This window comes from Asterias rubens, chromosome 18, assembly GCF_902459465.1.
Source record: "Asterias rubens chromosome 18, eAstRub1.3, whole genome shotgun sequence".
In the NCBI taxonomy this organism is placed as follows: Eukaryota; Metazoa; Echinodermata; class Asteroidea; order Forcipulatida; family Asteriidae; genus Asterias; species Asterias rubens.
In genome coordinates, this window is record NC_047079.1 from 10,178,257 (window position 1) to 10,206,010 (window position 27,754).

The 27,754-nt window shown below is 41.2% G+C and overlaps 1 protein-coding gene across 4 annotated transcripts in view; it reads right to left on the reverse strand.

The window, feature by feature from the left end:
* The window catches only part of LOC117302294 (basement membrane-specific heparan sulfate proteoglycan core protein-like), a 122,191-nt gene that overhangs the window by 15,208 nt on the left and 79,229 nt on the right, over positions 1-27,754 (reverse strand). For all 4 annotated transcript variants that reach the window (XM_033786173.1, XM_033786172.1, XM_033786171.1 and 1 more), the window contains 33 exons: positions 27,290-27,376; positions 26,709-26,767; positions 26,333-26,403; positions 25,692-25,832; positions 24,514-24,702; positions 23,966-24,058; positions 23,524-23,604; positions 22,892-23,039; positions 22,222-22,304; positions 21,797-21,910; positions 20,922-21,049; positions 20,314-20,400; positions 19,995-20,059; positions 19,179-19,351; positions 18,685-18,781; positions 17,648-17,739; positions 14,224-14,398; positions 13,696-13,968; positions 13,085-13,360; positions 12,184-12,335; positions 11,544-11,661; positions 10,856-11,016; positions 10,209-10,326; positions 8,889-9,194; positions 7,707-7,808; positions 6,999-7,193; positions 6,354-6,466; positions 5,608-5,755; positions 5,082-5,244; positions 4,549-4,646; positions 3,783-4,049; positions 1,893-2,153; positions 1,267-1,380 (listed from right to left, as the gene is read on the reverse strand). In XM_033786173.1, coding sequence (XP_033642064.1) covers positions 1,267-1,380; positions 1,893-2,153; positions 3,783-4,049; positions 4,549-4,646; positions 5,082-5,244; positions 5,608-5,755; positions 6,354-6,466; positions 6,999-7,193; positions 7,707-7,808; positions 8,889-9,194; positions 10,209-10,326; positions 10,856-11,016; positions 11,544-11,661; positions 12,184-12,335; positions 13,085-13,360; positions 13,696-13,968; positions 14,224-14,398; positions 17,648-17,739; positions 18,685-18,781; positions 19,179-19,351; positions 19,995-20,059; positions 20,314-20,400; positions 20,922-21,049; positions 21,797-21,910; positions 22,222-22,304; positions 22,892-23,039; positions 23,524-23,604; positions 23,966-24,058; positions 24,514-24,702; positions 25,692-25,832; positions 26,333-26,403; positions 26,709-26,767; positions 27,290-27,376 — 4,748 coding nt within the window. The remainder of the gene's footprint in view (positions 1-1,266; positions 1,381-1,892; positions 2,154-3,782; positions 4,050-4,548; positions 4,647-5,081; positions 5,245-5,607; positions 5,756-6,353; positions 6,467-6,998; positions 7,194-7,706; positions 7,809-8,888; positions 9,195-10,208; positions 10,327-10,855; positions 11,017-11,543; positions 11,662-12,183; positions 12,336-13,084; positions 13,361-13,695; positions 13,969-14,223; positions 14,399-17,647; positions 17,740-18,684; positions 18,782-19,178; positions 19,352-19,994; positions 20,060-20,313; positions 20,401-20,921; positions 21,050-21,796; positions 21,911-22,221; positions 22,305-22,891; positions 23,040-23,523; positions 23,605-23,965; positions 24,059-24,513; positions 24,703-25,691; positions 25,833-26,332; positions 26,404-26,708; positions 26,768-27,289; positions 27,377-27,754) is intronic.

A 27,754-nucleotide genomic window follows, 5' to 3' on the forward strand; every position in this document is an offset into this window, starting at 1 on the left:
CATGGGGAATTACATGTAGTACTAATTGTCTGCTCAGCAGGGGTGGATTTCACAAAGGTAGTCCTAACTTAGGACTAGTCCTAGGCAGTGCTAAGAGATTGGACCAGTCCTAAGTTAGGATGAGTTACTGGAGTTACTGGTCCTAACTTAGGACTGGTCCTATCTCTTAGCATTGCCTAGGACTAGTCCTAAGTTAGGACTACCTTTGTGAAATCCACCCCAGAACTGTATAAGGTCCTTAGTGTGATTTGTTATGGAGTTTGTAAAACTGCTTTTGCATATATTTGAGCTCCTGGTAAACAGAGTTTCTTGAGCAAGAGTGGTCTTCAAAGTATTTGTTTGGCAAAAGGAAACATTCATTTTGTAGGTTAAACACTCATGCCTAGTAATGAGGAGTACAAACACGCACAAGCAAAAAATCCCTGCTAACCTGTGAAACACGCTAGAAGTAAAAGCACGGAATTCCCCGCTTTCGTAACTGCTGACTCTTTGCTAAGGTAAGTAGAGCCATGAAACTGAGCAATGGATAGTGTCTGGGGCTTACATTTTAAAGAAAAAAGGAAGTTCTCATTTGTTTTTGACAATCAGCTTCGTTTGTAAAAGAATACCAGACAAATTGAAGGACTGAACAAGATAATAATAATAAAAAATAATAATATTAAGTTTTTATATAGCGCTTTTTCAAAGGGAGTCCCAAAGTGCTTCAAAATATTACCCCTGGTCAATGGGTATGTTCAGACAGCGTACTAAGTTAGACCCGAACCGGTTTAACTTTTACAAGCAGACAGCACTGAGTTAAACCCGATCCGGTTTATCTTTGGCTTTAAGAGGTCAAAGAAAACGGGACCCGTTACTCTAACATCCTGTTTATTGTCCTGTTCATTGGTCACCGCGTGTTTACGTAATGATTACGGAGGTCAATGGGTCACCTGTTGTGAGTTAAACCGGATGGGTTTTTTTTTATTCTGTCCACACACAGTGTTAAAAGATAAACCCGATCTAAAGATAAACCCCCTCCCTGGACGGTTTATCTTTTGTGGGTTGAACTCAATTCGGACTAACTTTAGATCTGTTCAGACACACTGAGTTGAACTCGATCAAGTTGAACCATGAGTTAAACCAACTTTAGCACCCTATGGGCGTTAAATCATTTTTAAAACTATCTCAGCTCCCTGGAAAGTATACAGCCTTGTGCAACAAATATGCCCTACTCAATCACAAGAACCGTCTCTGCCTGCTGAGGGACACAAAATGACAATGACCAACCTTGAGAGCTCTCTGGTTTGAAGGATATGGTGATGTCAAACTCCTGATAAGAGTTGTGGAGCGGAGGGAAAGAGATGTAGGACACGGGCATCTGGGTGAAATACGGGATCAACTCTGCAAGAAGAATAACACAAAATCAAAAATACTTGTCACACACAATTATAACCAAGTACAATTACATGTACTACCAGCCGCAGATTTCAAGACACGCTAGAACTAATCCTATCTTGTTTTAGGACTAGTACATGTACCCCGTCCTAACTTAGGATGGGTTCAATGCGTCCTAACGTCTTTGGATACAGTATTTAACTCGTTAAATCCAAAGTTAGGAAGACTTTGGTGAAAACGACCACAGCAATTGCCGTGGTGCCCTGTGCTTTTGCTGTGGTGCCCTTTGCAAAGTTACAACACAAATTTACATTTTCCTCATAGAACTGCCCCTTACCGGAGGAAAATGGCTGTGCCCCTTCAAGAACAAAATTCAAGGCATGTTCATTTGATATGGAGGGGCAACGAGTACTACAGGCCTTAAACTGCGTTCTTTAGTAAGGCCTGACATACTTTTTATTTCATTTTGGTATAACTTTCAAGAAAAGTACTCAGTCTATTGAAAGAAGAAGTCATACCTCCAACTGTGAGTGTAACAGGGAACTCCGAAGTTCCACGTTGATTCGTCGAGCTACATATGTACACCCCTTCGTCATCCTCGGTCACCGACGGGATCGTCAGTTTACCATTCTCAATACTGTAGCGTAGAGGCAGCTCACCAGACTGCTTGTACCATGTGGTCTGCGGTGGTGGGAAACCGGTCGCAACGCATGTGAACTCAACCAGGGTACCGACCGGGGCGTTGCGCTCCTCTGGGATGACCAGTATCTGTGGCTTAGCTAAAATTTACGAAGAATATTTCGTTTACATTTTTAAATTATCTCTGCCACATTGTCTAAACAGTTGCTCTAAGTAAGTCCCAAAACCCTGTGCAGCAATCTTCCCCATGATGGTGCGGCCATCTTGATTTTTTCCCATTCAACTCAATGTAACCAAACCGAGGCTGGAAGGAAGAATAGTCTGGTTCCTTTTTGTGCAATTATTATTATCATCCAGTACTGTTATTGGATACAGGGAACATGACCAAAATGGCCACAGCGTGGTAAAGGTCTAACAATACACATGGGTTGAAAGTGAGGCTTGAGGTAACAAACATAATCTTGCCCCTATGCATCAATGTTAATGATTATGACCACAAAAAAAGGTCGCTGTTGAGATGAAGTTTGCTAATACTTAAAGGACAGCTGGGCCCAATCTCACAGAGCAGATTGCTTAACCTTTTTCTGCTAAGCAAAACTAAGCAGGATACCAGTAACTTTGTACACTTTTAGTAAGCATAATTATGTTGTGCTTAGCAACTTTTTATGCCTAAGCAGCTCTATGAAATTGAGCCCCCGCTATCAGAAAGATGACTAAATTGCAACTTCAACTACAAGTGTTTACCACTCTACTACAAAAAAATGTACAATGGGTATATGCAAATCGCTTACCAAATTTGCAAATTACCTAACAGTATAGAATTGCGCAATCAACTCTGAATTCTCAATCAGTGTTTCCCCTGCCCATTGAAATATCTCATAAGTACGATGAATTCAAACTTAAGTGGTAAATCGTGACTAAGGAAAAAGTCATTGTACCAGACATTGTTCAAATCCAACTCAAAAATTGCTTCTTAAAAAAAATTTTGTGGGGGAAGATTTTTGCTTCAACTCACATTTAGGATGTAGATAGAATTTGTGCGAGTGTTAAATTTTTTCAATTTGTAGACCGTTAAATTTGCTTCTACTATCACTTCAAATTTGAACAATTTTGCTCCGTCCATTAAGCAGGGAAAACACTGATTTACGCATTGTTAAGCCACCGAAAGTTGTCTAAGAATTCAACTCACTGATTCTAACTAAGCAAGTACCTAAAGGCTTGATATTTTACTTAATGTCTTTGGGAAGAAGAAGGCAGGATCAGAGTTGGATTATGAGAAAGGTGTGGGGAGAAGGTTAGGGTGGGGGCAAGGGTAGGGGGTGAGGGGTTAGGGTGAGGGTTAGAGTGAGAGTTGGAGGAGGGAAAGGGGTTATAGTGGGGGGGAGGGGTTAGGGCGAGGGTTGGGGGTGAGGGTTAGGGTGGGAGTGGGGGTTAGGTTAGGGGGTGTGGGGTTGGGTGGGGGTGGGGGTGAGGGTGAGGGGTTAGGGCGAGGGTTAGGGTGAGGGGTAGGGTGAGGGCGAGGGTAGAGGTTAGAGTGGGGGTTAGGGCGAGGGTTAGGGTGAGGGGTAGGGTGAGGGCGAGGGTAGAGGTTAGGGTGGGGGTTAGGGTGGGGGTTAGGGTGGGGGTTAGGGTAGAAGTGGGGCGAGGTTGGGCTGGAATTTTCGCTTCATTCACCTTTTCTTTTTGAGAGATGAGGATGGTGTGGGCTGGGGTTCCAGGGTGGGGGAGGGGCTTGATGATGGAGGGGGTTCAATAACGACCCAACTGACCTTGTACATACAGAATCACCTTAGAAGACTGCGACCCAACAATATTCGTGGCCGTACACAAGTACGTTCCCGCGTCCTGAAGCTGCACCTGAGGGATCGTCATCATCCCTCCTTGAACGACCACCGTGATCGGCAGCTCTCCGTTCTCCCGACTCCATTGGATGACGGGTTCCGGATCGCCGCGTGCTTTGCACTCGAACGTGACGGACTCGCCGATGGCGATGAACTGCACTGTCGTGTGGATGCTTATTTTGACAGAAGGAGCGGCTAAAAGCAAAAAGGTTTTGTAAGCTTTCTACTAGCTAGCTAAAATGGATCGAACGACCCATGCTGTTTATAACTAAGCAAAGTCTGGAACACCGACTCCAGTTACTGCAAAATGCTCACTAAAACATTATAATCCCCAGACTAAAGCAAAAGACCTTTTAGTAAATTCTGCATAGAAATATCTAACAGCTCAATAAACTTGAAATTGATAGAATAATTGAAATTAATAAAAAAAAAATTAAAAATTGTACTAATTTTATGCAGCTCGATAAAATTGGATAAAATTGCGGTAACACCATGTGTGTACAAATGTACTTGCCAGGTAGAGTTTGTTCTTAGAGAACTGTCTTGCTTTATTAGTAGAATAAAGTAGAATAAAGCAAGACACTTCTCTACGAACAAACTCTACTGAAGAAATACTGAAGAACTGTCAAATCTATGAGCACAAAAAAGACAGAAGATACGTTTGACCTTACTCTAGACCACAACATTAAGTTACCTTGAAGAGATAGTCTGGTATACGCTTTGGAGGAACCAGCAGTGCTGTTGGCTGTACAGATGTAGCGACCCTCGTCCCCAATCTGTAAATTCTTGATGCTGGAAACAAAGATGTCAAAAACAAATTACCAATCAACAATCCATGTCTCTTTGACGATTTTGATTCTAGTTTTAATTTTCTTTCAACACAAGTTTGGAACAGGCTGCCAAGTGGTTAAGAGCATCAGAATCAAGCTTTGGTGTATCTGATCAGCTGAGTGTCGATTTGAATCCCAGTCTTGACACCTGTGTCCTTAAGCAAGACACTTAACCATTATGCTTCGTCCTCGGATTGGGCGTGAAGTCCTGTACGTCATGTAACACATGTTAAAGAACCCAGTGCAGTCACTGCAACAAATCTGCAAGAGTTCCAGAGATCGAGCAGCACTGCCAGCTATAAGAGGGATGGAGCTTCCAATCTCTCTCAGGACATATTGAAAACATCACATTCTATTAAGCAAAATCTAAACCCTCAAAAAATCTAAAACTTTATACCTCAGAAGTCCGCTCTGTATGCTGTGCTGTACTGGCAGGAACCCTTCTTCTTTCTCCCAGATGATCACCGGTGGAGGACTACCAGTTGCTTGACACATGAACTCTACCGATGCTCCAATAGCCCTGGTTTCGCTAGCTGGGTGGACTACAACAGTTGGTGGAACTGGTATCATAAAAAAGTAAAGAAATAAAAATTTAAATTAGTTATATTTCAAAGGGAGGGGGTACGTTCATTATCAAGTGGCTTAGCATTTTTTGTCATGGAAAAGCTCCATTGAAGAAAAAGGCTAGAACAAAACATCCTTTTCTTCTGACAACTAACACCTGTTATCTTTATGTAACTCCTTTTCCAAACACTGGACTTAATTGGATCATGCACACACCAGTAGGGCTGCTGACTGCCCCAGGCAGCTTAGCTGCTCATCTTAGGCATGATACTGGGAAAAGGGATGAGTTAGCTTCCAAGTTTTAAGGAAAAAGTTGGACTAGAGCTTTGCGGTGGGATTGTAGTTCTGTAGATCATTACCTTGGACATATACGTTAGCTGAGGTCTGTCTGTAACCGGCACTGTTGGACGCTGAGCAGACGTACTGTCCAGCATCGGCCGCCGTTGCCAAGGTGATCTGAATCATCCCATGAGCATCCGAGGCAGTGGGAGGAAGAGGACCACCAACCTTAAGAGAAGAAACATTCAAAACCATTGTTAATGTAAAAAAAAAAAATGAACAATTAAAAGTTCTGTCCAGAGGCTCTCCTCTTCAGCTGGTTGTATAAGAAGGAAAAGACATATATGTATATTTAAAATTTTAGATTAAAAATCTCAAAGTCTCTGAAAAATGTGTATCTTTTTAAACATGACCTGAAAAAAAAAAACAGCAAACAGGTAGTGAGAAAAGAAAGAAAAACAAAAATAAATGGTTAAGCTGATTATGTATTCTTTAAAAACAGGATGCTGGGTCTCATCAAAAGTTATCAAGCTTCAGTACTGGATGGTTTAGAGTTACCCACGACATATTATTATGTCAAATATGGGAAAAATTACACAATAGTTCAGTGAGAGTAAATGAGGAGCCCAATCAAATAACATAAATAATAATTTGTAGTTTTGTTCCCAGAAGCATCCTAATTTGCTCCTCTTTTTGTTTTATCTCTTGGCTTGTTGTTGGGTCTGTTTTTGTTTTGCTTTTGTTCTTGCGTTGCCCTCCCTTTGTTCGGCGCTCTGTCCTTTGTATAGTGCCTTATAAATGCTTTGTATTCTTAATTGCATTTTACCTTCTGCCATTCATACGTCATTGGGAGTGTTCCTTCAGCAATGCACTGAATCCGAATCATTTCACCAGCACGGACCGTTTGGGAAGCCGGTGACACCATTGGCCTTGGTGGAACTACAGAAAGAAATCACATCAACTTAATTACTGATTAGACCCCCCAGATTATTATGAATGTTTTCATCTGGAACTTTAAGTGGGTAATGGCAATACCAACACCAAATTTCTCCATCTTTACATTTGTGCCCTGGTCTTTGGGCCAATAACATCTTTCTCAGCTCCCTGGGGAATATACACAGCCCGGGCTACCATGGCACTGCAAACACTTTTTCAAACACACTGGGTGCGTTCGATTAGCTTCCCCGTGTCGTCCCCGCGATGCTCACCCAAGTCCCCCCTGACTAGAGCTAATCCAACGATCACTCACACTTTCGTGGTGACGTCATGCACCCGGGGCCAGCCCCAAAGTCACCCACTCCACAAGCAGGACACTTGGGGCTGACCCGGGTGAGCCCCTGGAATGACGTCAAAGCTATTTGAATGTACCGGGGGTAGATCGGGGACGACCCAGGGAAGCGAATTGAACGCACCCAATATCAACCTCTACCCTCGCAGGTACCCATTTATGCCCCCAGGTGAAGAAACATACCCAGAACGACTAGCGTAACTGCCTGCTGCACTCCGTACTCCACTCCGAAGGATGTCCTGATGATGCAGTAGTATTGGCCAGAGTATTCCTCTCGCGTCTGGGGGAAGATGAGCAAGCCGTTGTTGACTCTGACCATCGGTGGCATCATGCCGATCAGACGACGCCATGTGATGGTGTAAGCACCCTCCACTAAATCTAAAGAGAAAACAAAACAAAAACAATTGTACTAGAACCAGTTTTTTTTTTAACATTCTCTTTTTGACCCTTCATGTGATAGGTGCTTAAAGGCAGTGGACATTATTGGTAACTACTCAAAATAATTATTAGCATAAAACCTTACTTGGTAACGAGTAATGCGGAGCTGTTGATAGTATAAAACATTGTGAGAAACAGCTCCCTCTGAAGTGGAGCAGTTTTCAAGAAAAAAAGTAATTTTCCACGAATTTGATTTCAGATTTAGAACTTGAGGTCTCGAAATCAGGCATCTGAAAGCACACAACTCCATGTTACAAGGGTATTTTTTCTTTCATTATTATTTCGCAACTTCGATGACCGATTGCGAGCTCAAATTTTCACAGGTTTGTTATTTTATGCATATGTTGAAATACACCAAGTGAGAAGACTGGTCTTTGACAATTACCAATAGTGTCCAGTGTCTTTAAACCTCCCATATGAGGAGGGTTAATATTTAAGAGCAAACATTCTTACTTGTTGCGCGGCAGCTGAACTGAGCAGATTCACCCTCGACGACTTCCAGTTCATCGATAGATACTTCAATTCGAGGAGTTACTGGCTCGTTTCCTTCAACAACTGCAAAACAAAGAGGAAATTATTTAACCATTTACAAATAAATCAGAGACCTCTCTCCATCCAGATGAATACTCATGTCTATTAGTGCCTTTTTTTTTTTTTTTTTTTTTGCAAGTCGCCAGAGACACACAAGGCCTGAAGGCCACTTCAAGGTGTGGGCTACAATTATTTGTTTCCAGAGGCCATTGCCACCTACTCCTAGGGCTGAAACAGGGTTACCCCTTTCACAGTCCATACGAATGTAGGCTTGGGTATCATCAGTCTGAAGCCTGGCCGGTAGAGCAGAAAGCACTACCTCCCCAATTTTGTCCTGTGTGCACTGTTGTACTGCAGCGAGTCATCAACCACATACCGTCGCCAAGAGCGTCATCTTAACTCCTTTCACTTCCAATCCTTGGAGCCAATTTCATAGAGCTGCTTAAGCAAAACATTTGGTTAAGCACGAAAATAGCTTGATTATTTTACACATGTTACTGGCAAAAATTTCATGCCATATACATTGCTTGTGACTTGTATTTAGCTATTGTTTACTGAGCACAACAATTGAGTGGAGTCTTGGCCGGTATTCTGATTTTACTAAGCATGGATTATTTTGCTTAAGCAGCTCTATGAAATTGGGCCCTGCTCACTGTCCTTGGTATCTCAAACCAATAGACCTCTTTATATAATGTCAAACAGTCCCCCCTCTCTCGGGTCAATGAAGGGCTATCATTGGCTGAGAGTCGTGCGGAGCACAGACACACATGCACGTTGCCATTGTTTATCATCAAAGTAGCGGCCGAAAAAAGTTTACTAACAAACTTGAAAAAACTTCTTCTTTTTTTCTTTTTTTTTCAAAGGAGCTGAAGCTCATTAATTTTGGTTTTACCCTTCATCTGCCGATGTGTGTTAGTACTGTATACTCAGTACTTTCCTGAGTTCTGTGCAAACAAAATTCACAGGCATATTACTCAAGTGGGATTCCAACCCACATCCTTTGAAAATCTAGAGCAAACTAGGCCACCATGTTTTTTTTATCCCTGATGCAAATCATTCTACTAAAACGGAGGTGAAGCCACTGAATATTTTTCAAGAACTTACCGTCCACCCTCAGTTCCTTCTCATGGAACCCGACGGCGTTCTCAGCACGGCACATATAGCTCCCGGCATCGCCCATGTCAACACCGTTTATCCTATAGATGACGCTTCCTTCATTCTCCGACGCTATTTCAAGCCCGTCGCCTGCAAGCTCGTTGCGTGTTACAGGCTCGTAGACTCTCGTTGGGCCCATCTTCATCCATTGGACAGAGGGCATGGGTTGCCCTGTGGCTACACATTCCAAGATGGCGGTCTCCCCAACTCGATACTCCGCTGGGCTGGCCGGGCTAATATCAACTCGAGGTGGTCCTGTAGTTCATGAACAAAAAATTGTATCTTTTTTAAGGCCCAGTAAAAAAAAAAACATGTTTCACGTCCCGGTTTTTCAAAAAAAGGAGGAAGAGGGAGATTTTTTATTTCAAGATGGCCGCCATTCTTTGTTAAAATGTAAAATATCCATTGTTTTTTCTACTGCTGAAATACACAAAACATAACTGAAACAATTTAGTCGAGGCATTCAGACAAGACATTCAGATTGTTTTTGCTGAGATCATTTAAAATAACCCTATTTAAATAAATACCAAAAAAAAAAAAATAAAAAGAAAAAGGAGGCGGCCTGTAAAAAGGAAGCGGGCAGGGACGCTAAACATGTTTCTTTTTTTTTACTTGGCCTAAAGTATATTTTAAACAAATAATAGTAGCCATTTATAATTTTGTTACAGCGATAAAACAGAGCCTTACCAGTGTTCTTCATTTTTTGAATAGACTACCCTAGGTTTTCATAGCACCATGTTAGCGTTATTACGACATCTGGGCCCAATTTCATAAAGCTGTTAAGCAGAAAACTAAGCAAGAAATGACTAAGGTACCACTCGCAGCAGTGCTAGCTGTATGGTTTTCAGGCTGGTAACCCAATTTTGCTAGGCAAATGTTTTTGTGCTAAACAAGTTTTTGTGCTTACATGCTTAATATGAAACTGGACCCAGTATTCTTGTCTTATAGCCTCGTCAATATCTTCTGACTGATCCGAGATCTTATCGCTCCTGGGGAGACGGATCTTTCATTAATGCTGTCCCTCGTCTTTGGAACAACCTTCCTCAAAACATTCACTCTATTTCAACCATCAACTCCTTCAAAACTTCTCTTAAAACTCACCTCATGTTAATTGCCTACAACGACAGAGTTTAATTATGTCTTGTTTTTCAGTCAATTGTTCCTTTTTGTCGCGCATTGAGCGCCTACTTGTTAGGCGGCTATGTTGCGCATTAAAAGTTCTTATATTATTATTATCTTTGATATTATTATTATCCTGTTTGATCTTACCATGGACTGTTAGGGTGACTGTTTGCTGAACTGAACCAGCTGTGCTGTTAGCTGTACAGATGTATGAACCTTGTTCTTGAGTTGTAGCAGATATGAATGTAAGGGTTCCCTGAAGATCCTGTGGAAGGAATATGATCAACACAATTGAATCATTAGAAAATGTACTTTATACATGTAAGTCTAAAGCTATGTCCTATTGGACTTTTTTTTATTAAAGTACCGCGACTTTTCTTTAGAATGACAACAAAAAATCCAATCGGGAAGCATGGTAAACCGACCTCCCTGTCAACTTATTGCAACCATGATGTAAAACTAAAGGGCCAAATGAGGTCACGGAAGATTTCCCCGCAGTCAACCTACCCTAACCATGCTGTAAAACACTATTCAAACTTCGCGGAATACATGTAGGCCTAAAAGTCCACGTGGTTTTGCGCAGTAGAATTACACTAAAGCCAGTCAGTAACTTTCCGTGGGGGATCCTTCTTCAAAATAGTTTATACTATCAACACCTGCAGTGCTTCTCAACAAATAAGTTTTTATGGATTTTCTTTTTTTTTTTGGGGAAGTATTTCCCATTCTATGACTCTACCTTTAAGATTCGACAATCAAATCTTACATTCCTTAGGTCAAGTCACAAATCAACTTACATTAGAGTACGTCTGGCCGGTGAAGCCTTCACTTCCGACTCTGCTCCAGTAGACATTGGGTGGAGGAAGACCCGTCGCACGACACTGAAACTGAATACCGTCGCCTTCGCTGATAACGGAGGAAGACGAAGGGTATATCTGGATCACTGGTGACTCACGGCCTGCAATAAAAACATTCAAAATTACTCAAGAGAAATAAACCACAAGGGCCCCTTGTTTATAGCTTTAACAGAAAACTATTGCTTGACAATTTTCTGCTAAGCAAAAAGAAGCAGGACACCAGTCGCAGATGGTACATGTGGTAATGGTGTTTTGGCTGGCTACTCTATGAAATTGGGCGCTCTCTGGTAGTTCTGGAATATGTGCCGGGACAATAGCCTAATTACCATATTTGAATCAATATAAGGTACTTCATCAATAATGACTGTATCTAAAAATGTCTCAAAGCCTTCATCATTATTTATTTTCAGACAGGTTACCTTCTTAGTGTAACAAGGAGGTGGGCGCAGAACACCCCAAGAAATATTCAAGAAAAAACCCATGCAAGCTGGTAGGGACTGTAAAACCAAATCCACAGAGTGTCCCTGGTAGGATTCAAACCAGGGTTCTAGAGGTGTGAAGGCGAAGAAAGATACCGCTACGCCAAACGCCCCCCCCCCACCCCCATAGTTGATGAAGCTCTACTTACGTTCTATAATGATCTCAACACTGTACTCAAAGTAGCCTCTGACATTATCGGCACGGCAGGTGTAAAAATCGGCGTCCAACTGAGAAGCGTCGCGAATCTGCAACATGTTGCCAGATACCTGAACCCCAAAAATAATAATTGATAAAAAAATTCACAAATATTCGTTACAGTTAAACTATTTTGACTGGTCAAGAGGAGATCACGTGGTCATGTTCAAACATGCGATACGAACACGGTAAGGAGTGTTTAAACCAACTTGTAGCACAGTTTAAATAACAAAAACAAGGAAATCAGCTTTTCAGCTAGTGGGAAATAAAGCAAAATTGAAAACAACTAAAACTGTGAGAAATGTGTCTAATTTAGTGAAAACACAACAAACATTCATCCAATTTTAAAGATTTTATGCATTTTCATGTCGCGACAATTAAAATCATTTGCAATAAAAACCATCTTCAATAAATCTTGAACCCACGATTCTAATTGGTCAATCAATGGCAACAACAGTGTAACATTTTAGTATTGCACAATCCACATCATATGTAATGTGTTCGAACTTGCATATTGCGCTATTTCAAGCTGCGCGTCAAGTTTGCTCGATGATAAACTCTACAATAACAAGGAGCAATTGTTTACAACATACCACATGGTTTGCTCGGAGAGGTCCCCCGCGTCGAGACCATGTGACAGTCGGTGCTGGGGTACCACTGACAATGCAACGTAGGACCTGGGTCGTCCCGTACCGGATAATGGCACCTTGAGGTTCAATCCGGGCAGTTGGTGCAATTGTATTGTCTGTGAAACGATGAAAAGAGAAAAGGTAGTATCAAACGTTTCGTAAATCATCCATTCAAATCCTACCAGAGTTTGTCAATGACAAACTTGGGGGTGGGTACTCACCAGTTAGAGAGTGAGCAGTTTTACATACACTAGCACCATATATTGGTTTACAAGATGCTGTGGTACAATATGCAGCCAATCAAACCAGGAACACCGGGGGTGAACCTCTTTTCTTACAATGAGTGCACTCAGTTCTTTTATATGCATTGCATTACACAACACACAGGACCTAAGGCTCTACATCCCATCTGAAGGACGAAGCAATAGTGATTATTAAGTGTATTGTTTCAGATTAAAAGTGTCTAGACCGGGACTCAAACCCACACTCGGCTGATCAGAAACCACAGAGTTTAATCTGGTGCTCTAACCACTCGGCCACGACACAAAACAAAAAGTGAAGATACAAAAGAGCAAATCATCGCTGATCCGCTAAAAAGTTGCATGGCCATAAGACAAGGGGCCCAATTTCATGGCTCCGAACTGCGCGCTTATGATCACGCATTCGCCGTTTACCTGCAAGCGCCAAATTTCTGCGTTAGCTGTGTATGAGTAGAATGCCAAGTAACATGAAGTACGCACGCACACAAGCCAAAATTCCCTGCTAACTCGTGAAATACGCTTGATATAAGGACGGAATTCTGTGCTAAGCGCCGATTCTGTGCTTACAGTAAGCAGACCCATGAGATTGGGCCTGGTATTCTCACCTCGGTTGACCCTTATATCAATCTCTCCACTCTGTGAACCGATGGGGTTAGTAGCAGTGCAGATATACACCCCTTGGTCCTCATATCGGACATCTGGGATGATCAGGTATCCATTCTCCTGCCTTGACTGCGATGGTAGGGGGAAGCCGCCCTGGCGGGTCCACCTCACAACTGGTGGTGGATCCCCGGATGCTGTACAGTACAGGACGGCTCTGGCGCCCTCCGTCAGCTCTTGTTGTTCCAGCGTATCTATGTTGACTTTGGGAAGGCGAGAGGCTGAAAATAGAATCAGAAGTGAGTTGTGATTTTTTTTAAAGGACAAATGAAAATACTTCAGGGAACAAATGTTATAATGTCAGCCTTAGAACTCACTGATTACAAATGTTCATGTCAATCTTGCAAATAAACTGTAGCGAGCTTTAGTCAGTCAATTTGGGCACTGCCTTACTGTACATGGGATTATTTTTTAGGAACCATGTCAAAAGAAGTCCAGGATAACCAATTGTTAATGGCCTGATCTTTCGGCTCTAGAAGAGTCTTTCTTACAGCTAAATCAATTGGTCAATTTGTGAAAAGCTCAAGTGAGACTGCAAAATGTACACTGTACTCACCTCTGACGTACAGAACAACGCGATAGCTCGCTGAGCCCTCAGAGTTAACAGCTTCACAGAAATACTCAGCCTCGTCAGAGCGTTCAACATTTTCGATTCGGAACACCCCGTCGGTGAAGGAGGCCCTCGGGCTCAGTATTCCACCGGTGCCACCTCTCCAAGACAATTCCGGTGAGGGGTTGCCGTCGGCGATGCAGGAGAACTCGATACTGTCTCCTTCTTCTGCCTCGATGAACCGTGGCTCGATGCGAACGGTGGGTGAACGGAAAGAAGCTTAAAAGGGGTGCAAGTATTTGAAAAAAGGTTTTCAACATTTTATCACCTTTGTCCGGATTTTGTGGTGACAGGTTGAATCTTAATGTGATCAGAGACGAAAAATATTCAAAGAGCTCAGGTTGAGCTGAGACTAGTTCTGTACTAAGAAACATGGATGTGCTGAAGCTACTGGCTGAATCTGAGCAAGATCGGATTCGAACAATCTTCAAAGTGTAAAGTTAGCAAGAATGAAAATGAACAGTATCGACTTACAAATCACACGAAGTCTGGCGTTGGCCTGGTCTGTGTCATGCATGTTTGAGCCAGTACAGACGTAAATTCCCTGGTCCTCTTCAGTCACCAATGGAATAGTGAGCTTGCCCATGATGTCTCTTGCATTAGGTGGGAGGTTACCACCTTGTCTGTTCCAAGCTAGTGTGTATGCAACCTACAAGGGTAGAAAGAGGGTTGAATGTATAAGTAGGATTTGAAGCACTGAAGCAGCGCATGGTAGGAATACAATCAAGTTACATGTAGGTTGATGACAGACCTCTATGTGGGTTTCCAAAGGTTTTCCTTCCGTTCCCAGCCTAGGTGTTTTTATTCTGGGGGCATAGAACCCAGTCGTCTCTCCCAAGGACGATGCCAACACTCCACTTCATGAGGCAGAGCACTTAGCTATAAATAGACCTGAATGGGGACGGTTTTCCAAGGAGGCCAAGGGACACCTAGTCTTAAGCAGCTGATGAAGTAAGTATACAACGATGTGTGTTTAACACACATCGGTGTACACTTACTTTTTAGCACTGTACACTAAGTAATTTCCCAAGTTGACCGGTTCTTAATTTTCTTTATTAGCCATGGTGGTTCTGAGATGAGAAGAACTGGTGCCTTCTTCTCCAAACCAAACAGCTAATAAAGAGAACTATTTGCATGGTGTCTCCGTAAACAACACCTGACCAAAATATACAAGGGCCAAGAACAAGTCCGTGTGGCACCATCTAAACATCTTTTAAATAAACTGTATGGCTAGTAACAATAAAACACACAGAGGACACAAAACAAACATTCTCAAAATTAGGAAAGTTAAACAAAAAATCTTAATAGATTCCAAGATGCTATTATTTCATTGCAATCATCAAAATAAGATGAGGGCCAAATAGGGAGCCTTGTGAAACCCTTTTATAATGTAAACCGTGCACCTCTCTGTAGCATTCAATTATGAGAAGATAAAAAGGAAAGATGTTTAAGAAAGTAAGAAAGACAGGTATCAGTAAACATTAACTTATCAGCAAAGAAAGAATTACATGTACATGGAAGATGGAGAAGTAAAAGGAGGAAGGAGGAAGTCAAAGAGAAATAAAAATAAAGGAAGGAAAGAAAAAAGTAGGAAGAAAAAAGAAAGAAAGGTGATAAATTTTGACAAGCTTTCAAAGACTGTTGACCAGCCAGTTTAAAAAGGATAATACAGGATGAGATCCAGGCCCACTGACGAAGCCATGTGGAACCTCACTTAAACAAAATACATGCGTTTATTGAGTCTAATAAGAATAAGAAAATCAAGTTCAATCCAAGATGCTGTTGACAAATCCTGTTTGTACGTGTAAACAGAGAAATGATAAGGGCTTATAGTAGACCCTTGAGGAACCCTGATGCAAGATTAACATGCATTTTGACCCTTAGCACTGAGACATCACACGCAGCTACAAAATGTGCATGGTCGGCCATTTTTGGAGTTCAAATGCAAGATGTGCGCAACAATCAGGGCTTATAGTAGACCCTTGAGGAACTCTGTCGTATGACTAAGATGCATATTGACTCTAAGCAGCTACATGTACCATATGAGCATGGAGTCCAAACGCATGGTGTGCATGTACAGGCAAGCGTGTCGCCTAAATTGCGCACTGCACAGAAATACAAGGATAATCTGAACCTCAAATTGTCCGGATTTGTTTAGAGATGGCATCACGTGAATTGGGTCAACACTTAGTCCGTGTCTGAATTGGCGGCTACAGCTGCGGCTATAGCTGCGGCTATGGCTGGATCTCGCCATCATCATGCATTGAAGTATAGGACATCCTTAGCAACACCCCTAGCAACAGCCATAGCCGTAGCTGACCCACCAATTCCGATATATAAAGAAAGTTAAGTAAATAGAGCATTCCTAAAAAGATTCCAAAATGCTAGGCAGCCGACTCAAAGTCAACACTTTAGAGAGAAGGATTGGCTGTCGTTTTTATTAAAAGCAAAGAAATGTTTATTGAGGAGAACGCATCCACGGTCCGACATGCAGTGCGAGCATCACCTGTGATGAATCATTCCCAGAGAAGGACAAGGTGGAGCAGAACTCTCCGGAGCAAGAATCGAGCCACTCCCCAAACTGTCGACGTTTGTCAGTAAAGACGGCAAAATGATATCAAACAATCAAAATAATATTTCTTTTTGATTTTTTTTTTAACAAAGACTCTGTCTGCTAGGGTCCAAACATCATGCCATTAACTATTTGTTGCATTTATACCATGGGTCCTTTTGGTTGGTAAAAGCAGTTTGCAACAGCTAATTCTATGTTCTCTTTTTTTTTATCATTCAGTAGTAAACCACGAGGGAAACTGACTGGGCAAGATTGGAATAATTTGGGGATTGAACAAAGACAAAATTACTGTAGGGGGACTTAGACCTGTGTGACCTCCAGATTAACATAATGACACTCTACCAACTGAGCTATCTAGCCATATGTTGGCACTCGTTGTCATATTCACACATGCATACATACAGGACTAGCGCCCTCTAGAGTCTAACCCTCACTCATGTACCTTTCCATCAACATGGCTGCCAAGTGTTAACGTGATTAAAACTACCAAAGTTCATGATACAAGCCGAGTCCCTCTCTCTCTCTAAATGCCAGCAGGAGGCATTACACTTGTCCTATTTTTTTCAATATTTTTGATTACATGTAGGGTGCCAGTCAGAAGCAATTCATACTGTAACTACCGTATAGCCTTGGAAAACACCCGAGTTAATCTGGAGGTCAGTGGTTCAAATCCTGCTCTAGTCAATTTTTCTTTGTTCAACCCAAGATCATTTCTAAATGAAAATGCCACGTTGAACAAACCTATGAGAACAAACCTATGAGATTTCATTTCAATTGTGGCTCTTTTTTAAAGATGTTACATTATGTCAGATTTTTGGCCCATTTGACCAAAAAAATTTGATTTAAATATCAATAGGTATTTTGATGGGGGTCAAAAAGTTACAAGCTTTCATTTGAGCTATTACTCGAAAAAGTCCGCCAATTATTAGTAGCAGTGAAATAAAGTGCTCAAAATTAGTTTTTGTCGGGATCCCGACAATATATCACGTGACCAATTCTTATGTGTTTGATAAGAAAGGTTTTTAATTTTGTGTCAAGGTTCCTGACCATTAAAAATAAAAGTTAAACTTTTTTTCGTTAGAGTGGGTGATACTCTTTGTAATACCATTCACTAAAAAAAATCTATTTTTCAATGTTTGGGGCCAAAAATCTGACATAGCATCTTTACATGTAACACTATGTCTATGCAAAACATTAGGCCTTTTAAGCATTGCTTAATATGAAGGGGGGGGACGGGAAAAGGGTATATAATTTTGATGATGTTGTTTGATAAAAACATAGAATGCAGCGACAGTGCATCAGTGATTATAATCAAGCAATGCTTACCTGACTGATTCCGCGACAGATAAATTCAACTGTAGATCCAGATTCTACTTCTAGATCAACCGGTTGCTCAACGATTACTCTCATGCTCGGCCCTGGAAAAAAATAAACGTGTAATTAATATTTTCGAGATGATTTATGTCAATTTATTGCCACTTATGTATGCTAAACGATACCCGCATGAGGGGATAAAACAAGAGGGCATTAAATTTTCCACCGATAAAAATATAGCCACAAGATCAACGTTACAACTTGTTTCCCATCATACATGTAGGTCTGCATAGCCTCCGTCTTTCTTTTTCTCTATGGATATTTTCATTGTAAATGGTAAATGGTTGCCAGTTTTTCTGACCTAGTTCCTCCTATCAGGATATTTTTATAAGAAACCAGCCGTCGATTTCACAAAGAGTTAGGACTCGTCTTATCTCAAGTTAGGACGAGTGACTCGCCCTAACTTAGTATTCATCTTAGGGTCTGCATGCTACAGTGCTGGGTTGGGACTCGTCCGAAGTCCTAAGACTAGTCTTAAGATAGGAAGAGTTTTGTGAAATCGATGGCAGGCTTTCTGCTTCTTCTCACACATACAAGGTACACTCTTGCTTTGCCGCTGAGATGTAGCACAAAATGCGTTCCAACAGCTTTATTCCAACGACTGCATCTCTTTGGAACTCCTTCCTTGGTGCATGTTTCCCTCCATCCTACAATCTAGACTGGTTTATTAGAGGAATATCGATTCCTACCTTCAGCTCCCCCGAGTTATTTCCATCTTAAATGTGTTCTTCTTGTAGCGCATTAATAATCATAATAATAACTAGTTCTTAAAAAAACGCATTTCACAATTAATATCTCAATGCGCTTTACATCATTGCCCTGGTCATTGGGCAAATAACATTCATTAAATCTTTCTCAGCTCCCTGGGGAGTATAAAACCCTGAGCTGCTATGGCGCTCCAGTGACTTTACCATTACAAAGAGTGGCTTTTGCCTTCTTTGCTGTTAGTTCGCTTTTTTTTGCAAATTACAAAGAAAGTTCTGACTTACCAACGACTGTAATAGTGACTTGGGACTGACTGGTACCGTATTGGTTTCTGGCCACAAAGATATAGATGCCTGCATCACTGGCTTGGAGATTGGTAATCTGACGGAGAAAAAGAAAAGAATCATGAAGAATTTCTGGAAAATTACTGCCAAGAAAATAAACATTTCTGCCAAAGACATGTACATGTAGAACACTAAAATGTATATATATTGTTGGCGCTTTCTTGTTAATCAGTTGGGCTGCTTTTAAGTGGTAGGGTGGTCGATCTGCATGTTTATAGCCCAGTGGTGGCAGTTTGTGCAGTGTTGAAAAGACAAAACAAGGGAGCTAGAAGAATGGGCCTAGTATCCAGAATTAGGGCCAAGAATAGAGCCCTGTGGTACTTGTACTGTATTATCAAAAAGTTGGACTGTATTTTGTGTTCGACAATACAAGGGTGCTTGAAGATTGACTCCATTAACCATAATTTAGGACTGAAAATAGAGCCTTGTGGTACCTGTAACGTGTTGTCGGAGAGTTGGACTGCATTTTGTGGTAGAGGGCGCCCATCAGCACGGATCCAATAGCCAGATGAGAAGGAGTTCTGGATAGACACTCTGATGTATATGGTTGAAGACAGGACACCAGACACCTCCGACGGAGAGATCGTTATGATTGGCTCTCTCTCTTCTGTAGTTAGAAAAACATAAATTCTGCTGAGCTCTGGAAAATCTGACCAAGAAAACAATCTGACCAACAAAACAAAATCGAGTAACCAGCCAACAGAAAGTGTGGCCGGTACTCGAAACTCAGCCGAGCACTATTAAATCTCACTAAAAAACATCAAGTTACCAGCCAACTGTAGCTGGTACGCCAACATTTCTTGCTTCATAAACATTTTTGAGGCAAAACTTTACGTTTGGCAGAACCTATGGAATGGCTGCTTAATGCTCAGAAGCACCTCGTAAACCCTTGAAAAGTGCTACATAAATCACTCTCATAGATCAACAAACTCTAAAACCTGTCTAAAAATGTTTCTCTTCGTTCAAGCGCTTTTTAATATAGTACTTTATTTTAATAGAAAATAGGTGCGCTATATAAGATCATAACACCCTTTTGCTTGATCTGTATTCTGGTTGGCTGAAACACGGTCACGTGGGCTGAACCAATATAGTCTAGTGCATGAGGTTTAAAAGTGACCAGAAGAGGGACCTATTTCCAGAGGTTGAATAACTAGCCAATATTTGTATACTATACATTTATTATTTTATTATTTAGTAGTAAGTTCAGAAAGCAGCAGACTACAGTCGTCCTCTGACTGGTCAATACTTACGTTGGCCCAAAGGACTGCAGCTTCCTCCTGGAACCCTTGGATTGCCCTCAAATCCTGGAGCGCAACTGATGAAAAAAATATATGACAACAAAATAAACAAGGAGAAACTGTGGACAAGGCGCCTCCAGACCATTCACCCATGGGCTGAAAATTGAATGATTAACAACTTTTCCTAATTGCCTTCTACTTTTTCAGTTTGGTTTGGTCAGTCATTCAGTTTTGTTGGCGTGAGGCCAATCACAGTGTTTTTTTACTTTTTTAAAACAGCATATCAACCAATTATTATGTGCATCCACAGAGACAAGAAGATGTGACTTACGTTCCACAGTCTCGACCGACGTATCCTCGTCGGCAGGCATTACATGTTGGCCGACCATCTGTATCAAGAACGCAGGTGGGCGAAAACCTGGAGAAGAAAAAAATACATATAGTTACATATGCCAAAGGCTATTGAATGCACCCCAACATGGTTAACATAAAACTGTATTTAACGCAATTAACAAAAAAGTACTCATGATTGTACACAGTCAACCTAATCTGCATAGACTAAGCCCTATCACAAGATCAAAGAAGAACGAGAGGGAAACTGGGGTGGATTAAAATAAAAAAAATAAAAAAGGAGTTAGACCAGTCTTATCTCGAGTTACGACAAGTTACTCATCCTAAGTTAGGACTAGCCTTTAGTTTGTAAGAGTCCTAGGACTAGTTCTACAATAGGACTATCTTTGTGAAATCGACCCAAGTTGCTCTTTGAAATGATGCCTCTTTTGCAGGCCACCAAACTTGAGCATGCACTTAGAGTCGATGTGCCACTACTAGCGCATTTCACTAACACCATGGGCTAAGAGCCAGCAGCGAATGCTGAATAAAATGGCACGGCGAGATCGATTAATCCCGGGGAACAAAGTTGGAACTGAAGGTTCTTACTGGTTTGAAGGGTTGCTCAGAGGACATGCACAGGGTCGGCAGTCACCAGGGGTGCCTGACGTTGTGTCACCAAAGAACCCATCAGCACATGTCTCGCAGTGCTCACCAACCGTGTTGTGAAGACAGTCCTGTAATAAAAAAACACTTAAACTGATGACTGAAGAAAAGACAAATTTACAGGAGCTCGAACCCCTGACCTCCAGATTCATACGCAAGTGCTCTACCAACTGGGATATGTAGCCCTATAGACCTTCATCATGGTGCAGCCGTCTTCATTTTCTCCATTTCAAATCAATGTAATCAAACCAAAGCCGGAAGAAGAAATAGTCTGGTTCCTTTTTGCGAAATGATTATTAGCATTCGTTATTGTTATTCGATACAAGGAACATGACCAAGATGGCGATCTCCAGTTTGTTTAGGGGGCCAGTCAGAAGCCATCAACCTCCTACTCCCGTGTAGCCAGGGATCACACACAAGCTTACGATACAACCTGGGCCCAATTTCATAGGACTGCTCAGCGTAAAAATTTGCTTAGCATGAAATTTCTTCCTTGATAAAAACAGGATTACCAACCAAATTTCAATTTGTTGCCTATTGCTTGTTACTGGTATTCAGCTGTTGTTTGCTTATCCTGAAAATCACGTGGAAATTGGGTTGGTAATCCTGTTTTTATCAAGGAAAAAATGTCATGCTTAGCAAACTTTTTGTGCTTAGCAGTTCTATGAAATTGGGCCATGGATCACACCCAAGTTTACGATACAACCTGGGAAGCGGCAGCAGAGGGATCACTTCAAGGGAATGCGACTTTTTGTTTCAAATATGTCCAGTACATGTAATGAATCATATCTATGAGAAATTATATCTCGAATACTTACGATACAGACACCGGTTTCGGAGTTGCAGGAGCTAGCGTGACCATTACACTGACACGGTATACAGACACCAAGGTAGAGACCTTGACCCATACGAGAATAACCAGTAGCACAGTCCTGAAAAACAGGCCAAATAACAAATTATCATTTAAAGGCCCTGGACACTATTGGTAATTACTCAAAATAATTGTTAGCATAAAACCTTACTTGGTAATGAGCAATGGAGAGATGTTGATACATTGTAGTATAAAACATTGTGAGAAACGGCTCCCTCTGAAGTTACATAGTTTTTGAGAAAGAAGTAATTTTTAACTAAAATATTTGAATTGAATTTGAGACCTCAGCTAAGGTCTCAAAATAAAGCATCTGAAAGCACAAATTCTGTTTAACCGTTTAGGAAAATAAGCGTAAATGCACAAGCAACTTACCTCACATGACAATCCTCTGTACCCATTGGGGCACTGACAGTCCTCAACGGCCATGGCTTGCGGTTGACCGGTGTTCTGGGGAACTGGAATCAAACACATCAAAATATGAAACTAAAATCTAAAATTGATGAAGGAATGTTGAAATGTAATAGATATTAAATTTGCCTCGGGATAAAGATTATTAATTTTTGTTTTCAATGTGTGGTACAGTGCTAAAGACCGAGTCACACCGCAGCGATAACAAAAACGATAACGATCGCAACGCAAACAAAACGCATTCTATTGGTTGAATTGCTCTGCGTAGAATACACGCACAATTATTCAACCAATCGAGGGCGTGCATTGTTAATGCTTTGTTCTCAGGCCTTAACACACAACGGTGTAGGGCTGAATGACTCCATCGTGGTCCAGTAGTTAGACAACAGGATTGCAACAACAAGGTCGTGGGTTCGAAACCCCCAAGCCGCTGATTTCACAATAACTAGAATAAGTATTGTCGTCTAGTTACTGAATCACAATTTCTTGATTTGTGCAACTCATAATCAAAGAGGCTAAAGCAATGTTTGTATGAGAGAGATTGGCTGGTGCATGTATATCCCCTTAGTGGGAGTTTGACGAGTTCCCTCGATGGGAAGATCATCTAAACAAACAAACAAACAAACAGACTAACCTGCTATATCCATAGAGATGTCTCGAATCCTGGAGCTTGCCATTTCCTGGTGGTACGTGGCGCGGATGAAAATGTACTCTACGTCGGCAAGCGCCATTAAGAAGAACTCCCTCGTTATTGGGCCTTGATCAGGACGCCTGAAGTTATCCTACGGTTCAGACAAGTCAATAAAGATGTTTTGCAATAATAATTTAAATTTGGGTTACTTAAAGGCACTGGGGCCGAGTTCACAAATTTTGCAAATCAATCAGAGTTGCTTAGTAAAGTGTGTCACAATGCAAGTCACTATGGTGATCTGACAATTTGTCTTACGATGGGTTTTATTGCTCTGTGAAATCGAGCCCAGGACACCTTTGGTAATTGTCAAAAGCCAGTCTTCTTACTTGGTGTATCTCAACACACGCACAAAATAACAAACCTGTGAAAATTTTAACATCAATGGGAGACTTTTGGGCTGTTTGGTGGCAGCAGACTTACCAGGTAAAATCCATTGTTCTTGGTCAGAAATACGTAAACAATGGAAATTTACCTGGCAAGTCTGCTGCCACCTAGCGTCCAAAGGTCCCCAATTGGTCATCGTACTTGCACACTGACTATGATGGGATGGCCTATCTATCATTATTATACCGTACCTCAATCAATTGTATACTGTTAGTTCTTGTCTCTCCGGGCTGTAGAGGTCTATCCTGGTAGATGAGACGGATGTTGTTTCCCTAAATAATCAAATAAAAAAACAATAAGATTAAATTTAGGATTTGAAACTTTGCATGGTGGAAAACCAATATACATGTACATGTAGTAAAGGTTTGATAATACCCTAAATGGGTTTGGGTGGTTCTGCAAATAACCATTGGTTTCGACTCAACGTTTCAGATCAGTATGCTCTGATCGTCTTCTGGAAAAAAAAGATTCAATTTCAAAACTTCACTTCTTTTTTGTTTACATCTGTCATCGACATCTGATTCATCCACAAATGATGATTATCAGATTCTAGCATCGACAAAATAAAAAATTAATCACAGCCCACTTCTTTAACTGTTTAAGTGTTCCATGTTTTTTGTTTCATTCACTTACAAATATTTCCACGTCACTCTCGCTGTACTGTTGACCAAAGCTTGCTGCACTGTAACTGATGGTGTAGCGAAGGAAACCGCCGTATGCTGTTACCTGGTGAAAGGTCAAAGATGGAAGGTCAATGGTGGAAGGTCAATGGTGGAAGGTCAAAGGTCAGTACTTTCTATTTGTCTGATATCAGAAATAAATTTTCTTTCTAACCATTAAGGAAAAATTGTCTGACGTTTCGACCCTAGCAGAGTCTTTCTCAAAAGCTTAGGCTATGGGTCAAAACGTTAGGCCAAAGTGTTTTTTCGCATTGGTTGGTAAGCAGTTTGCAACAGCTGGTTCCAGATTCTCGTTTAGGAAAAAAAACCGTAAATGCACCACTCCATTCAGCCAAGTATGTTACAAGGGTAGAAGAATACATAAACCCACTCAAATAATACACAGAAAACAATTATGGAATTTCTGAGGTTTAAACTGTAGCGAACGAAAAGGGAAAGGTAGTGGGACCAACCTGACCAGGTGCAACTTGATATAATTTGTTTCCCCTCAATGATGGTTACCTGATCTCCCCTGAACTTCGGTGGAAGACTCCAGAAGTAGGCTTGACGCTGGAGCTGATCAAAGTCTCTGAATGCGATCTCATTGGTCGGAACGTTTATGTTGAATCCGCTAGAGTAGAGGGAGTCGCCGCCGCGGTTACGGAGAACCATACTCCGGGAGTCTGTCGGAGACAGAAACTCAACTCTCAACTGCAGGTAAACAACAACAACAAACAGTTATTGACAAACAATTTATGAATCAGATAAGAATTGGTTATAAGTAGGAAACTTGCGGGTAAAATCTCTTCTGAATGAGTGTTGGCTCTGAAAAGAACCGGTGTGGTCTCAATGTTTCAAACAGTATACTCTGCTCATCTTCAGGAGAAGTTAGACACTTACTCGATTTATTGTAAAATTTCATAGCTAGAAAATATCGCTCAGCAAAAAATTTGCAGAATACCAGTCATAGATAGTAAATAATGCATGGTACATGTACTTTGGCTGGTGACCTAATTCTGGTAAGCACAGGGTGTCAACAAGACATCCATCCTACTCAAAAAAGAACAATGGGTTAGATCTTGGTCGGACGGTGCACAATCTTTAGAACAAGAGTGTAAGAGTGAACATTTTTTTCAGCCCTCAAAAAAAACCTACACAACTCTGGGACCTGAACCCCCCTCTCAGATATGTGGAATGGTCCAATCTAGGGTATCAAGGACTTTGAGACCCAAGGGAAAACTTTAAACAAAATGTGCCACAATTTTAAGTTACAAGCGCTCACTTAAAGGCAGTGGACACTATTGGTAATTACTCAAAAAAATTATTAGCATAAAACCTTTCTTGGTGACGAGTAATGTGGAAAGGCTGATGGTATAAAACATTGTAAGAAACGGCTCCCTCTGAAGTGCTATAGTTTCCGAGAAAGAAGTAATTTTCCACGAATTTGATTTCGAGACCTCAGATTTAGAACTTGAGGTCTCAAAATCAACCATCTAAACGCATACAACTTCGTGTGACAAGGGTGTTTTTTTCTTTCATTATTATCTCGCAAGTTCGATGACCGATTGAGCTCAAATTTTCACAGGTTAGTTATTTTATGCATATATGTTGAGATACACCAACTGTGAAGGCTAGTCTTTGACAATTACCAATAGTGTTCGCTGCCTTTAAGGGTTGGAGAGAAGCTTTTTTGCACTGACCTGTTGACGATAGTAATTAGAGCTGCCACATCTCTCTGTGATTCCCATGCAGAAGCATTTGGTGCATCCGTCAGAGTTGCTGGCCTCCAGATTGAAGTAACCGTAGTTACAGACATTACAACGAGAACCCTCTGTGTAGGCCTGTTAGAAAATAAGGGAATCAAGGTGTGGTGAAGAGGTTCTCAACTAGTGGTTTTATCCCAACGAGGCCTGGTTCTTGATAATTTTAACCGAGACGAAGTCGAGGTAAATTATCAAGAACCAGGCCTCGGCGGGTTTAAACCACTAGTTGAAAACCGATTCAAATTGTTCAATGATTTCTTTCAACACAACACCCCTCCAGCTATGAAATGGTAAAGCCCTCCGCCGCTTTAGGGTTGATTTGTCATTTCTTTTATTCGGGTATCAATCTTTAAGACAATGTTAAATTGCAGATTGAATTGGACCTTGTTTTAAAGATGCTATATTTGCATCGGAGATAAAGAATATGCATTTTGGTTTTTACCCATATACACTGATGTGTGTTAAAACTGTATACTTAGTACTTACCCGAGTTCTGTGAAAACAAAAATCACAGGCATATTACTCGGGTGGGATTCAAACCCAAGACCTTTGGATCTTTTTTGACGCTGCTATCTTACCTTGCAGCTGCAATCTCCTCTTTGATCACAACCTTGCTGCCTGATCCCTCTAGGGTCACACTGACAGGCACCTGGGGGTCAAGACAATATTTCAGAGGTTAGGCTGTATCGTAATTGGCGGCTTCGGCTACGACTGTTACTCAGGGTGTTGTAACAAAAAATGAGGAGACGATCGGTAGCCATAGCCATGGGGCAATTTCGTGCAACAGCTATCGATGACCATAGTTCCTCTAGGTTAGCCCAAACTCTGTCTAGTCGATTTAGTTGGACTACACAAGTCGACTATTTGAATCCAGCCTACTGGGCACGAACACATCGCTGGTTATCAATAGCAAGGATGATTGTAGAGCCGGATGATTGTAATAAAATCACTCACCATTTATTTGGCAGCTTCCACCAGGGCGTGTTGGATCTCCAAAATAGGGAGCCTCACATCTGTTGAAACAAGTTCAATAAATAATAATAATAAAATAATAAATAATCGTCTCCTGACGATGCTTAGAGCAAGCTAGTCGATACCTTGAGACCAATTCAGAACTGACTCCGCGGCAGTACAGTTAATTACAATGTACAATCCTATAAGCTAAAGTAGTAGTCCAGTCTATTTTCTATACCATCCGCCCTGGTAATAGTTAAAAAGCAGGACAGTTCTTTTCAGTACTGAGAAGTCTCCCAAACCTCCGATTATCTTCTCCGCGGCAGTAGAATAAAGCAAGACAGTTCTCTAAAAACAAATCTACCTGGCAAGTAGATACACACCTGGTGTTACCGCAAACCAAATATACAATAAAAAAGGATTTAAAAAAAATTACAAATCTGATTTTGTAAGGATAATTCTTCCTGGGTGGGCATGACCGCTCCAGTATTGCGGTGATATATAGGACACGCCACTGCCTTTGGCAATGAAATGAAACCACTGAGCCAACCTGCGATGCCCAAACGGATTGATGAACTTACCGTTCACAGTTGTCTCCTACGTGACCCACCGGGCAGTTGTCACATGTTGCATAGCCTTCGTTATTCAGGTAACAGGTTGAGGAGAATCTGAGAACAGAAAATAAATAAATACCATCTTAGTGCTTTGAACTGTAAGTCTTTGTTAAAGGGAAGGTACACGTTTTGTAGTTACTCAAAACGAATATTAACTTAAAAACTGACTTGGTAACGAGCATTGGAGAGCTGTTGATAGTATAAAACATTGTGGGAAATGACTCCCTCTGAAGTAACTTAGTTTTTGAGAAAGAGGTATTTTCTCACTAAAATAACAAAAGACTTCTAGCTAGAAGTCTTTTCTTCTTATCTGACAGCACACAAATTCGTCCAACAAGGGTGTTTTTTCTTTCATCATTTCCTCGCAACTTCGATGACCAATTGAGCCCAAATTTTCACAGGCTTGTTATTTTGTGGTTATGATGGGATACA